At 25.6% G+C, this 16,089-nt stretch overlaps 1 protein-coding gene across 2 annotated transcripts in view; it reads right to left on the bottom strand.

The window, feature by feature from the left end:
- Window positions 1–4,844: 4,844 nt before the first annotated feature.
- LOC129988014 (high affinity cationic amino acid transporter 1-like) overlaps window positions 4,845–16,089 on the bottom strand; it is a 54,838-nt gene continuing 43,593 nt past the window's right edge. For both annotated transcript variants that reach the window (XM_056096086.1, XM_056096087.1), the window contains exons 11-15: window positions 15,957–16,025; window positions 13,663–13,844; window positions 12,571–12,737; window positions 11,408–11,516; window positions 4,845–8,805 (exon numbers count right to left, since the gene is read on the bottom strand). In XM_056096086.1, coding sequence (XP_055952061.1) covers window positions 8,558–8,805; window positions 11,408–11,516; window positions 12,571–12,737; window positions 13,663–13,844; window positions 15,957–16,025 — 775 coding nt within the window. In that variant the 3' untranslated portion in view covers window positions 4,845–8,557. The remainder of the gene's footprint in view (window positions 8,806–11,407; window positions 11,517–12,570; window positions 12,738–13,662; window positions 13,845–15,956; window positions 16,026–16,089) is intronic.

Raw genomic sequence — 16,089 nt, 5'->3', positions numbered from 1 at the left:
TCGTAGGGCAGCTCTGCCGTAATGCATGTCTGCGTTTTCGGCATACGCAAAGTTTCCCATCGTAGATGTCAGCAGAATTGCGAATGGCACTTTCCCCTACCGAGATGCATCATGTTGAATGGCGGCTGGACATCTACTGCCCTCTACCGGCAACGCAACCAACCGATAACTCCGTTTCTCTGTTCTTTTATTTCCCTTGTTTGCGCCTCACCTGCTCGCATACATTCTTATACAATAAATGATTGTTGCAATGTCCTGTGTCTGTCTTTAAAATTTGTATCATGAATTCGGGACTACCCTATATGAACACTTGTAGAGCAGAGATTTTGTCATACACATTAAAGTTATTTTGAAATTAAAATGTATACATTTCTTTTCTTGGAGTAATATTGGCCCTATTTCTCTGTAAAATCAGTGGTTCAGGCAATAACATAAATTCATTTTGATATAGTCTTCTCAAGCACAAAATTTAATGCCAACTTTTGCTTGAAAAAGGGCTAAAGAGACTAAAAAATTTGGCGACTTTGGAATAATTTTAGAGCGCCTGGAACATTTATCATAAAGGCATTTAATTATAATTATATATCATAACTATACCCCCAATTCGGAAATAAACAAATATATTGCAATTAAATATCATAAGCTTCTTTTATGGTGTTCCTCTTTATGATTAAGAAATTTAAAATTGATAAATCAAAATTAAAAATTTAAAAAAAATGAAGATTCTGGTAAGTGAACGTTTGGATTTTTCAGAGGTTTCCGAAAATATTATGCATAAAAATAATTTTGGAATTTCGAATGAAAATTGGAATTTTCTCGTGATTCTTGAATTTTGGCAATTTTTAAAAACATTTTCGTGCAATTTATGCAGCAATGTTCTTCTTTGTTGCAATGAAATGCAAACCATTTTTAAGTGATTCAGTCATATTTAATTGCGTAAACTTCTTCCATTGTAGAAAGTTAAAACAGGAATATACTACTTGTTATTGTTGCAGTTGACGTAAAGCATCAGAAAACGAAAATTCAGTATTGCTAAACATAGATTGCAGTTTGAAATAGAATACTAAGACACTTAAGTTTTTAATTGCATTAAGATGAGGTCATGGGATTCGACACCATCCCAAAGGTTCAGAAAGGTTCATGAGGTTCATATATATTTTTTTGAGATAATCATGGACGTGAAGTAATGAATGCATAAGAAATCTAAAGCAAATTAAGCAAAACTAATGTTGACGAACCAGCTGACCACCAAAGAAGGATAGTTTAACAATATATAAATATATGTTAATTACAAGATTGTAATTTCATCAACTTTCAATCAATACTGAAAACAGCAGAAGTATGTTCTCCTCAATATTTCAAGTAAACTTCTTCTATATTATTCATTTATTTTGTCTTGCTTCGTCAAATAGTGAAAAAAAAAAAAAAAATGTGAAGGGGCATTTTATTAATGCTTTGAATCCAAAGTTTTAGATTCAAAACATATTAAAATCTAGGCGTTTAGCTTGCTTTTTGGATATGTCGACTAGATCTATAAAATACGGCACAATAAATAAATAATCGATATAAATGTTTGAAGAGGGTTTTTTTTTTTTTTTGAAATTTTGATTAATTAAAAATTGAAGATGATTTAAACGGCCTTTTCGTCATAACTTTTGAGAGTTATGGTGTTTTTTTTTATTTTGTTTTTTCCTGAATTCTAAAAATTATTTTTTATATAATTTTTAGCAACATTTCCCTACCGTTTTCATCTATGTATCGTTTTTACTATTTCATCATATATTTAATTGTATCTATTGCTGAAAAGAAAGACTCTACCTTTCATCTGTACAGTTGTTGTGTTGTAACTTATGGCACTTTACAAGCCCGCTGACAGTTATCTGTCAGCGATTTATGACGAGTGAGCGTCTCTAGTTTTTTCAGTAGCGCCAGATAGGGCCAAGAGTACGATTTAGCTTCTGACGCGTCACAACCCTTTTTACGAGGCGAACTTCATTCGTGCATTTCATTCATTCATCCACAGATCGTAATTTAGACCTAAATCAGAGAACGATCACCCCTGAACCAGTACCCCCCAGTGGTATTACTTTCGACATGGGGGACTTCGTGACCACGACAGACTTATACGTGCGCCAGCCACCACACACGCACACGGAGAGTTTTCGGTCGGTGAGGTTTGAACTCACAGCCTAAGAGATGCGCGACCAACGCCCTACCAACCCGGCCTTCTGTACATCTTACAAGAGGGATAAGAAAATGAAGTTATAGTATTGTGAAAGACAACATGAAATAAAGTGCATGGATCATTATGTTTTTATGGTGCCATTAATTTCGGAGATTTATTTACCCAATAAGCAGAACATGGATAAACCTATTAAAATTACAGATTTAATGTTTATCAGTATTTGATAAACAAAATGACTTTTTTGGTGAAATTATGGTCATCAAAGTTGAAAAACTTCCGGTATGATCCCTGGTGGATCCAATAAGGATATGAGTTTTCTACCACTATTCCAATGAAAGATATTATCAAAATTGGATATAGAGTATGTGTCGTAATGGAGGCTATAATGTGTTCATTATAATGCTCGCTTTGAATTTTCGAGGTAACTCAGCCATTCAGATTACCTCGAAAATCGGACGGGATAACTTTGCGGTTTCCTTTTAAGAAAATTTACAAGTAACGCTCAAATTTAAGTTTTAACTTAAAAAAGATGTTTTGTTTAAAGATTAAAATCATATCGCTGTAAAATTTATATGTATAATTTTTTTAAAGAGCCTTTAGAGCTATATAATATCCTACAACATTGGTTAGCCAGTCATCAGTAACACTTCTTATCAATATATTATATGTAATATAGTATCGACAAATTGTTCAAGAATAAATATTTCTAAAGAATTTTAAATAATTAAAACGAATATTTTCTAACATTATTCAAAATTATTATTTAACAGACATTTTTTTATTGACTCAATACATAAGTGAAATATTTTTTTTTAATCACACAACACAATTTTGTTGATCAAATTGACACTATTTGTTAGACATTTACAGTTATTTTTCATTAAACAGCAAACATTTTTGCCTTTTTTAAGTCATCATTGCTTAATTTAACAATTAATAAATTCCCATATACATTTTTGTTATCAGGAGCTGCTCCAGTTTTTTTCATATATATATATGAAACAAGATTTCGTTTATATATATGTAATGATATTTTAAACTCTTAATTTAATTCAAATTAATTTCCTAAATTTTGCCTAATTCAGCCCATCTCAAAGTCAGTCTAAAATATTCTCTTATTTCCTGATCTCATTCCACTTTTTAATTCAACTGAAGCCGTGTTCCACGTGGCGAGTGAAAGTGATCCCTTCGTTGCCCTTGTCCAAGGTTAACACGTGTATTGAATTGACACGTGGCTGGAAATCCCATGTTATATCACTAGTGATCATTTGTTTCATTTCTTCCTGACTTCTGCTTTTGTTGTGGACGTGTTCTGTCGGCATCTTTGCTAGTAAATAAAATTGCCTTCCCGGGATGCATTAAAATGAATTTCAAAAATGTAAAATGTCTCTTCAATGTCTTTAAGTATATATATATATATAACCATGCTAAAAATTCTTTCACTACCAGCATTACTGTGAGCAAGGATTCGGAAAGAGGGTATTTTCGGCGTTTTTTATAGTTTTCCCTAGTTTTTTTTTTTTAATTTTATATACGTAACTCTGTATTTTTCACCAAATTTCCCTAGCAAATACGGAAATTCCGTAGCTGTTGGAGGGTATGCTATATGTTCAATGCCATGACCCTGTTCCCCATATGCTATTAACCCCTTTATGATAACTTAATTTAAAGCAAAAATTTTTCAGCTTTTTTCAAAGTCATTTTCATTATATTAGAAATATCAATATTAGTATAATTGTGAAGTAAAATCTCTCTATTCTTTTTTTTCCATCATGAAATTATTAATTGTAAGGAATTTTCTTATGCCTGTATATTAAATTTAAGTGTAGTAAAATATATATTAAAAAATGTATTTGAATTTTATTGCATAAGACAAGAAATAAATTAATTAAAGGAAAAATAAATTTCTAAATGATCACATTTTCATTTCAAAATCCTGTCTATCATTAATGCATTCTAGTTGAAATAATATTAGGATTATTATTAATTGGCTTACAAATACAAACAACCTATAATTGAAGCAAATATTTTGCAAACGATTGAAATGACCTAAAATCAATCAATCAATGACCTAGAATTTAAAAAACAATTCTTTTAGCTAACTCCAATATGTGAAGAATATAAATAAAACTGTTTTCATTGGATAAAAAAAAAACGATGTATGAAATGAATTAATACTATTCAATATAATGTTTCATACAATGAATTATGTATGAAACATTATACTAAATACCTGTGATAAAAGTTATATTGTACTTAAAAATTTTACAACAGTTTGTAATGTAAAATGAAAAAATAAAAATAAAAGTTTGTTATTATTAATTTTTTTCCCCAACAAAAAAAAAATAAAAGTAATTACATTTAATAAAGTTTAGTTACAAGTATAAAATTGTAACAAAACTTCAGATTCAACGTCGAATTGAATATTGATATGCTTAATAGTATGCACAGCTTTTTAATTAAAAATATTTCCACATATATTTTGCAACAAGTTTTATCAAACATTTTTATTTTCTCATCTATTTTATAATAAATCATTTTTGCCTTTCTTTATATTTAAATAAACAAACTTCTAGACTTGAAACATTTTCTTTTAATAATATCCTTTAAAAATTTTTAACATGAAAACATTTGACACAAAAATAACTGAAACATAGGATTAGGAACACAAATTTTATTTTCAAACAATATTTACTAACAAATACCAAAACACAGAATGTCTACAATGATCCAAACATAACAAAATATACAATACCTTTGGAATCGGAAGCAGTAAACACAGCATATAAGCCAGCAATTTAAAAAGAAAAAATATATTTATTTATTTACAAATAAGAACTTAGGTAACAAATAAAAAATATACACAGTTCATGCTTTGTATACTTCAAGCATTTGCCAAATGAAATGTTCCAGTTTTCTGTGTAATATGAAACACACACACAAAAAAAAACAGCTATGTCAAAAAAAGAAAAAAAAAAAAAATGATTTGTTCTTCAATGAAATTTATAAATAAAATGCTACTTATAGATAAATTCAAAATTCATTGAAAACTTATACATAAACTTTTAAGTGTGTATATTCAAAGTTAGAGATTAAAAAAAAATAAAGGAAACAACGAGGCTGAGTTATTTTTCCCATTATAAGTCATAAAAATTTACATATTTATCTCTTTTAAATATTATATTAAAAAGATTCTGCATTTGTTTGTTGGTTTAGTAACATGAATATCACTTTTGTTTATAAAAGAAATTTTATGAAATTATTCATGCTGTAAAAAAAAAAAGTACTACATAAAAGATAATTTGTATTATTTTTTTAAAAAAAATTGTAAACTTATCTCCAAACATATTTTCATTTCTTTGAGTTATTTATCTATTAATTTAGGTAAATATGACTAGCTAATAAAAGTTTTTTTCAACATCTTTAAGAAAAATTCATTAATAAAAATGAATATAAAACACACAGAAAAGGCATAATCCATATACAAAATTATGAATAATTGAAAACGTCAACAACTTAGTAGTGAAAACAATAACATTTCATGAATAAAATAGTGAACATTTTCACAGAAACTTCAAAATATTCAATACATTCACATAAAACATGCAAGGAAAGTATATACAATACAATTTTTAAAAATATGGAATTTTCCTGTTTTTTTCGTTTCTTTGTATTTATTAAATTAATTCTTTTTTTTTTACCGCAGAAAAGTCCATATTTTTATTAATATGACAAAGAAAATTCTTTTTTCATACTGAAAGTGCATCAATAGAGATTTACTTTCAGTGAGTCTGTATACAATACACAAAACAAATTTCAATATAAACCATAACAGCATGGAAGAAACTGTTTTAGTCATATAAACAAACAGAAGATTGGAAATGGAAACTGTAGCAGAGTTAAATTCCTTCCCCCCTTCCCATTCAGCATTAAAATTTAGTAAATACCAACTTTTTCAATCTGAGAAACTATGTTAAAGTCTAACATACTCTATGAAATGTCAAGTGACATACATATCTCAAAGAGTGACCAGGAAAATAAAGTGCCATAATTATCATTACAACCACTACTATTTTATCAGCTGTCTTGAATCGATGACTTGAAAAATGCAGACATGCTGAAACTGGTCTGAATTTTATTTATAGCTCTCTTATAAAATTTGCATTAAATATTTATTCTTATTTCCATTTCCAGTCTTTAATTAATTAATTGGTACTTGTGCATTAATCACTGCCAGTGATTAATCACCAAAAGAAAACCCCCATGTCAATAGGTTCTTTCATAACTAATGTTCACCAATGGCATGTGATTAATACATATGTAGCCTTCAATTTTATCACAAGTTTCAGATAATGCTGTAAAATTTCCATACAGCCTTCAAAGAATGTATCTAGCAGTTTTTTTTAATACAATTAATACTTAATACAACCCTTTTTGCTAGCCATTTTAACAATAACAAAATATTTTTTTTTCCTTCTTTACAACCTTTCAAGAATCTCTGATTATGTGAATCACAGAAAATGTCACATTTGTTGAATAACAAATGCAGTATTGGTTTTTCTTTTAAAAATGATGTTAATTGTGAGTCACAAGCTTTAGTGTGTACAATAACTCATTCTACTCCTGTTATTGTAAGCTCAAGTGCACACAAGGTAAAAGGTATGATTGCAAAACTGAATTCATTTCATTTGTGAATTTATATACAATAATACTATGCATGAGATAAATCACCTGACAAATTGAAATTTAAAATATTTAAGAACCAATTTAGAAGTGCATTTCTTGATTCCAAGAATACTTCTTACAATAACATATATTTTTAAAACAGAACAATTAAGAGCACCTGATGTTAATAATAATAAGATTAATTAGACCAAATATTCACAATGGTACTGCATAATTTTTTCTGTTCATGAAATTTGTATTGTTGAACTTTATATCACATTTTTATTCTTTTAAGAGTAATATGAAATAATTCTATAATAGGAATTTTAAAAAATTTAGTAACCATTTATATTCAGATATTTTTTATCCCAACTGTTGCAGTAAACAATTAATTTCAAACAAATAACTAATTCAGCTATAATTTAATACTAACAAGTCACAGAAGTAAATGAATGAAATCTCTATAAAACAGTAAAAGAAATATTTGATAGAATAATAAACAATGATGATATAAACAGTTTAAATTAATCTAAAGTTTATTATTTTTTTTTTTACTTCTATAAAGATTACATTTCATATAATTCTCAAGATCATTTTATATAAAAATATTTCAAAATATTTTACTTAAACCAGTATTCTGGTTGATTTCATTTGGCTTGTTATTTTGAAGTCTCATTTTGATATTTTGTAATATATATCTAATATATCTAACCATGCTAATTTCACACTATGGTTAATTCACATGAACACTGCATTTAAATGATAAATATTTTATGTTAATGTCTTAGTGACAGCATTTAAAGTTATTTGGCATCCTAATAATTTACTCACTTTTTTTTTCAAATTAATATTTTCCTTGAAAATATTTTAAATTTAAAACTGCACAGTATAAGTAACTTTAATTGATACAATTATAAATTATATCATAACTGAAATCCTCTATAGTTTTTTTTAAAGCACAAAGCTTAGTACAAAGAGTTATAAACATGATACAAAAAGTAAAAATAACTGTTTTATTAAATACTATCTAACATTTACTAAAAACAGCTTTTGACTATTTAAAAAACAAAGAAAGATTCAATCAATTTTTATAGATAATTGTATGGTTTTATATGACCTGGATATGCTAACACAATGAATTTAAAAAAAGTTATAAATAAGTAATTACAGATGTAAGCTTTAACTTTTAAAATATAATAAAAAAGTTGCAGTTGTTTTAGTGTTTAGTGTTGTTTTAGTGTTAATTCATTAAGCTAAAGAATAATTCATTATTGCATCAACCATATTATTCAACCATCAACCATTATTAAACAAATATTAATAATATGATAGTTTCAAAACTATGTTCAAAACATGGATAAAATTTTGAGGTAACAGTCTATGAATATTAAATTAACATTTTATAAACAAAATTAGAAAATTAATTTATAAATGCAAATTATTAATTACATACAATTCCCTATTTTAATAGTAAAAATTATCATTTAATGCAAAATTGAATTTTAATGTAAAATTTTTGAAAACATTTGTTTAACTTAAATAGAGTTCTAAATGAATATATAACACTCAACATAAAAGTTCTTTTCACAAAATTTTCACTGGGAAGAATTAAAATGATCACTTGAAGATTCCAACACAATGATTTTGCAATCATGCCTTTACGTTGAAAGTCCATTATAATGATGAAAAGTTCATTTGTACAAGTTTTTAAACTGTCCCATTAGAGGGATGGTCCGAAATTAATTTGGCCTCTGAGTGGATACTGGACAACATATCAGACATGTTGCTCTCAACACTAGCTTTACCTTTATGCAGAGGGCTGGAATTCAGCATGCCTTTACACTCCACTAGTTGAGCATCACCATTATCTACAGCATAAACAGCAGCTGTACCATTACGATGCTTATAGCGCTCAGAACTGTTCCATAAGCCATAGAAGAAATATACAGCAAATCCTGTAGAAAGTGGACGCATTATCATTAATGATGTAGCATTCGTAAATATTAAAATAATTTTAATTTTTTTAAATTTCCACAGATATAATTTTTTCATATTATTTTATGTATCAAAAGGTATGATTTATAAAACCTTTATTCGAAGGTAAAAGTTATTAGATCAAAATAATTGACAACTAGAAGAATTGACTATGACTTAATATATTGTTTTCTTCAAATTTTGATGTTTAACACATTGCTTTTCTTAATAATGTCCAATATCTTTCTTTTTTATCTCAAGCAAATTTTTATTTCAGTGTGCTCCTTTTTGTTCTCATTTTCAGAACAAATAAGTTGTAAAAAAATAAAATTTCAGTGCTTCTAATAAAAAATTAATTTTGTAAAACATTAATATTTTTATAGTAAGATTTTATTTATCAAACTGATTTTAATGAATTTAAAATTATATTGAATATTGTGAAACAAAATGTAAATTTAAACTGATATCTTTCAATTTAATCCAGGATTCTTTTATATTTGTCTTAAGTTTCCTTAATTTCAGTTCAGTTTTGAATTCAATCACTTTTTTCTTTCTTTTTTTGCACACTTTAACAAATATAAGAGATTTACCAGTGTCTAGAGAAGATTTGATATTTTGCAATATAATATGCTAATACCACCTGAATGAATAATAATTATAAGCAATATGATAAATCGAATTTAATTAAATGCACAACCAGAATGTAGGCAATAAATTAAATTTTATAAGCATAATCAGCTTTCTTCACTGATATCACTTAAAGTATTATAAACTCCTTATATTAGTAAGAGAAAAGGAAGGGCATTTATTCTTACTCAGAAATAAATGTCCTTCCTTTTATGCGAAATTTAAAAGAAAAAATGAATAAATTTCTTGGACATTATTAAAAATTTCACACTTCCCAAATTCATACTGGTAATATCCTATATCTCTAAATTTAATCATTAAGGAACACAAAATAAAAAAAAAATACTATAGAATTGATATTCAAAATAATCTTCAAATACACTTTATAATAACCTCACATGCTAGAGTTATTATTATAGCTTCAAATATGAACAGTTTAAATTAGTTTTGTTATAAATGAATATCTCCATTTTGAATGCTTTTCAACCATTTGATTTTCATTTTTAAATATGAATCACAATGGTAAAATCAAATTTAGAAAAGCAGTACCATAATTTTTGAAAGTTTCTGTCATTTACTTGAAGCCCTGAAAAAAATAAATACTGCATTGCTATGTATATTTTCAATAGTGCAACATTATATAGTAATTTTTCTTGCATATAAAATAATTTTGTTCCTGAAAACAAATTTTCATTCTACTTTTGGCTTATGTCTTTCTTTTTTTACAATTTTGCTTTCCCTGTAATATGTTCCAGTATAATTGATATATAATTATATATAAATATATTGCACTTCTCTGATAAAGCTCTAAAAGCAGCAGCAAACCATTTTATAGCCTAAAATTGCCCCTTTTAATATGCTGAAATTCCTTATATTAACTTTTTATGTTCTCTAAAGACTACATAATTTTATCATTATATTTAAATTATTTTATTTATCATTATGAACCTTATTAAACTATACATTCAATCATATAGCATTTAGTGTCCAGATGCTTCTAAAATTGCTTTGCTTCTTTTTCTTTTAAACAGCAACTGCACTATTATGGTGCTTAAAGTGATATTGCCATATACCATAAGAGAAATACATACAAAATCCTGGGGAAAGAGAATGTATCATTATCAACATAATAAATTATGTTTTAACAATCATAAAATATATTGATACTAAAATAATTTTATATTTAGGATAGCTTCAAGTATCTAAATTGGTTTTTCATATTTCATTCTCGATTTCAAAACAAATAATTTGTATTCAAGCATAAAAATATATTTTTTAATATCCCCCCAAAATATTTTTTAGAATTTATCTGTCAAAAAGAATGGACTTGTGGAAGGCTATTTTTTATAGAGTGAAAGCAATTCAATCAACATAATTAACAATTTAAAGCTATTAAATCAACATTATTAAGAAGCTAACTATGATTTAGAATGTTGTTGTCATTTTTTAAAAAAAAAAATTATATAATCACAACTTGTCTTAATTTGTTCTTTGAAATTGTTTGTTCATATTTTTCAGTTTCTTATAAAGAATATGGAATTTCATAATTACATCTAAATTATTTTATTCATTTATAAAGCTTTTTGACTACACTTTTAAGTATATAGCATAGAACTTTGCAAATAACTTAATTTTTGTTTAAATTTAAATTTTGTTTTCAAAATTGTTCTTTTCTATGCATTTTGATTTCATGCATAATAAGTTTCAATTTTGAAATCCCAAATGTTTTATCAAAAACATTACGTGTGAATCCTGAGTGTGGTGCAAGATAACAAAAGTGGCTTTCAAATTAAGAAAACTTAAACTGTTTTAACATAATTTCAATTACTAAAGAAAATATTTGATTAAAAAACAATTTCTCTGTTTCAGAAAGAATTTATGAAACACTTTTATAAAATGTTAGATACTTTTAAAAATTTATATGAAAATAAAAAATCTGAATGATTTTACAGTTACCTATTGCCATCCAAACCCCAAATCTCTGCCATGTCAGAACTGATAATTTGAACATTAAGTAGGTATTAATGGCAACACTCAGCATAGGAATGTAAGGAACCAAAGGGACCTAAAATTTAATAAAAAAATGCGAAAAATTTATTACAACATATTGGTGAGAAGTGATACAAATACACATACTATAAAAGTCATAATAATACCACACATTCAAATAGATGATTAAAGTAATTTTTTTTTTTAAATTATCCATGGAATTAAAAATTCTACAATTTTGGTTAAGGAAGACATAACAGAATAATTTATACACAAGAAATTACTTTATTATTTAACTAAAAAATAATATTCTAATGCATTTAATTAATAGAAACTATAAAAAATTCATCATAATAATATTAAGTAATTACAAATGATTGAATGATAATAAGAATAAATGTTATATTCAGTATTCTATCATTTAAGAAGGCCAAATATGGATCCTTAACTTCAAGAATACTTAAAAGGAAGAAAAAGTCATAGAATGTAAAAATATTACAAATAGAATCACAATTTTCTACTACAGCAATCCATGATATTTCTTTAAGAATTATTAATGACAAATAAATTGATTTTAGCTTTTTTTTTTTTAAAAAAAAAATGGTCATATTATTATAAGACAAATAAATCACTAATGAATTGAAAATGTTCAAGAACTTGAAAATAAAACCATTTTGGAAAGGGTGTTTGGAGAAAATGTAATATAAAGCTAACTTTTATTGAATTACAATTTCTTAGAAAAAACTATTCATTCAATGACAAAACTATAGAAGTAAACAATAATTTTTACATATTAATAATTCAAATAAATTTAAAAAAAAATCCAAAATATGACATTAATGGCAATACATGAAAAGACTTACATTTAAAAAAAACTTATAATAACAAATTGTTTCAAGCAGAAACACCAATTTCCTAACCACTGCTAAATTTAAATATTTTGAAGTGACAATTAAGATAGGCAGCAAGAAACTCAAATAATAATTATAATTTTTTCTCTTTTTTTTAATATGATAAACTTTATAAAAAATAAAACGAAAAAAAAGGAGTTACACATATTTATGAGGAATCTAAATATATATATATATATCTTAATATATTATTTAAATTTAATTGAAAATCTGATTTACTTTAAAAGATAATTTGGCATTTTCAGAAGGTTGTCTCTGCAGCATCAATAGACACAAAAGAATTAGAGCAATGACCACAATTAGACACAGAAGGGATGTGAAATCTTTATTTTTCAAACCTTCTTCATTCAAAGCTAGTTGGCCATCCATAGCAATAATCAATACACCTATCAAATTCAAAAATAAATATTAATAAGACATATAAGATTCAAAGAGAAATAAATTATATTTTTCCAAATATTTCAAAAGTCAAATTTTGCAGAGTTAAAACTTCTATAGTAAAACTGCGATAAAAGTGCCAGTTTTTATAAATATGATGATGCAAAATTAATTCTATAAAATTTATTATGAAGATCATATTAAAAGCATATCAAATAAATTCAAAATTTAGGTACTAAATTTATAAATCAATGATTACAACAATCATAGTACATACAAATTAAACATACATTTTCGGAGAAAAAATTAGTAAGCTATTTAATTTAGCATACCATGATAATGAATAAAACAAAAATATAAATTAAGCATAAAAGATGTTTTTAAAAGTATCCTTGTAAATATTTATATACAAATTCAAATAAAGTAAGTAATAACAAAAAAACAGTAATGAAATAAAAACTTGTCAATTACCACTTACTTGAATGTGCAATATTAAAACTAACTGAGGATACCATAAAATTATTTTTAAAATATCTATTTGATATCAGCTAAAGTATCAATTACGCCAACTCAAAGTGAAATATTTTATTGCTAAATATCAATTTAAAGGAAAATTTCACCCAAATTTACTTATTTAAATAAATGGAAAATGCATACAACAGATTTGTCATGTTTTATTGCATTATTAATTTTAATGATAAATCTGTATTAGAGAAGCTTTCTTTTAACAAAAATTTATTTTAATATTATATTTTTAAAATAAGAAATAATTTATGACAGGTTTTTCATTTCAAGAAACACGCAAGTTTCCTAACGTATACAACAATTTTCATAATTTTGGCCATATTAATAGACTATAAAACCATTTCAAACAAATTTAAGTAGACTAAAAATAAGTAATAATAATTTGCATAATAAAAATTGATTACTTACCAGTTATTCCAATCAGCCAAACACTAATTCTGCTTGATAAAGCTGTTGGTTTCTCCAATCCATCAATATTCAATAATTGTCGTAATATTGTATTGTATGTTATCTTAACAATAGGAACTTGTAAAGCATCTGCTAAGCTTGGTTTTCCATTTGTGTCATTATCATTGAGTCGCTTCTCTGGGCTGAAAACATTTTCACAAATGTTATATGGATATCTTAATAAATGTATAAATGCATTAGAGACAGCAGATAATACAAAGATGGACTTGTTCAATTCTTATTTTGCCAATATTTGCACAAAAAAAAAAAAAAAAAAAAAAACCCTCTGCAATATATTTCTTTTTTTTTCAAATGGCCTACTCTAAGTGATTTGCTATCTAAACTTTGTAATATTAATTTTTTCATTTTTCTAAAGAATAGAAAATTTTATTACACTAGCCACATTTATTTCATTCAGATTATTGACTTTTTGGACTGTTAAATATAAATGTGGAATGCATTGTTTTTTTTAATTCCACCATTTAAAAGACTGGAAGGCATGAATTTAATTCAATAAGTAAAAAGAAGTTATAGCATGTTCTAACTAAACAAAGTATATACTATGAAATGAAAGCAAAGATGAAGTATGAATGAAGTGAAAACCATACATTGGCATTAATGTCCGTAGAAAGTAATTTTTTTAAATCTTAATTTTAAAACTGGCAAAAAACATCAAATTGAATATTTTGAAGAATGAATTCGAATTTCAGCATAATATTAAAAAATAGTTACATATTGTGTATTACATTAAAACATTGTTAAGAAATAAAGAAAACATAGTAAAAAGATAAAATTCATATCATTAAAAAGGTAATTTTTTAAAATTTTAAAATAATGCAAAAACCAATTTTATGAAATAATAGTTTTACAAAATACGGTCATCGATTTCTGTAGGTAAATAATAAAAATTACCCATCTGTCAATGATTAATTATATTTAACAATTTTCACACTTAACTGACATTAATTAATGCCCATTTCTTAATTTCTTTTACGTCTTCTTTCTTGTGAATGAAAAAAGTTTTTGAAGAGACCTAACACAGCATTTTTAATATTTTGCAACTTCAGTAATTAACAAAGTGTCGAATTAAGTGTAGCTGGAAAAATGTTCAATGAAGCAGTCTGAAATCCTTATATAGTAATTTGTTTACATTTGAACATTACCCTTTAATAATATGTAGTAAAAACGATTTTTGTGACACATATGATAACATTTTATATAGATATACTTTAGGTATTATTTTTTATGCATTATAAGCAACTTTTTACAAACATATTTAATGAAATAACATATGAAGACAATCCTGATAACTCAAATATTTATTATTCCTGACATTATATTATAGTTCAGAAATTTAATTTTATGTATATCAATTTAAGTATTTTAATGAATCCCCATATTTTTTTTTTAAAAATTAAAATGTTGTTGAGAATGACAGAGTTGTTTTTATATGATGAACTTTATATGATAATATTTTATATGATGAACTTAATAGTGTCAATAGGTGTGTAATAGTGTCAATTAGATAGTGAAACTTAAAAATTCAATAAGTTTTAAATTGAATTTTAAGAATTAAAAAGAAAGTATTCTAATTAGTTTTTTTTTTCTGTAAAAAATAAAAGAAGATACAAATTGTGTTTATTTGGATTGCTATTTTTTTCAAAAATAATTGTTTTTGTTTTTATTTGGAAAATAAATCCCTAATCTATTTGTTGGCAGTTGAAGTTGATTAACCTTTAATTTATTTTCAATATTTCTACAAAGTATAATTATTTTGTGATTGGATATTTTTTTCTAATAAAAAGTCCCAAGAACAAGAGGATAACAGATATGTTCATTTAAGACCACTACCCCTATTACTCTGAAGGGTGCAATGTTTCCTAGAGGTTATTATGTCTAAGAGTTTTAGTCAGGTCTAGAAGGATTTCAAGAAATATGAATAAAAACAGGGTTTGTCTTGAAATAACGAATCAAATATATAAATATCTTGGAAGGAGGTGCATTCACAATTAATATATCTGCCATTGAATACTTAGATTTCTTAATCTATTAATTAAGTACCAAATAAAGTGGTTATTTGAGTAGGATAACAGCTGTGTGGACTATGACTGCATCAAGAGTTTTCACTATACTTTTAAACTGAATAGTTTTTTATGAATGAAACATAACATAAACAGAAGCTAAATTTATAATCATGTAAAAAAATATCAAAAACACAATAAGCAAATAGTACTTAATATACTGAGATAAAATACCTCTGAGCAATAGATGAATATCTGGCATTACTTCTTGGTGATGGTTCGATTGGATCCATACACCTGTACCTAAAATAAATGACAAGGAGAAGATCTTGAATAAAATATTATCAATAAGACATTCCTTTATATC

This window comes from Argiope bruennichi, chromosome 10 (assembly GCF_947563725.1).
Source record: "Argiope bruennichi chromosome 10, qqArgBrue1.1, whole genome shotgun sequence".
In the NCBI taxonomy this organism is placed as follows: Eukaryota; Metazoa; Arthropoda; class Arachnida; order Araneae; family Araneidae; genus Argiope; species Argiope bruennichi.
Note: the sequence above shows the minus strand (reverse complement) of the source record. Positions and strands in the feature narration are given on the sequence as shown.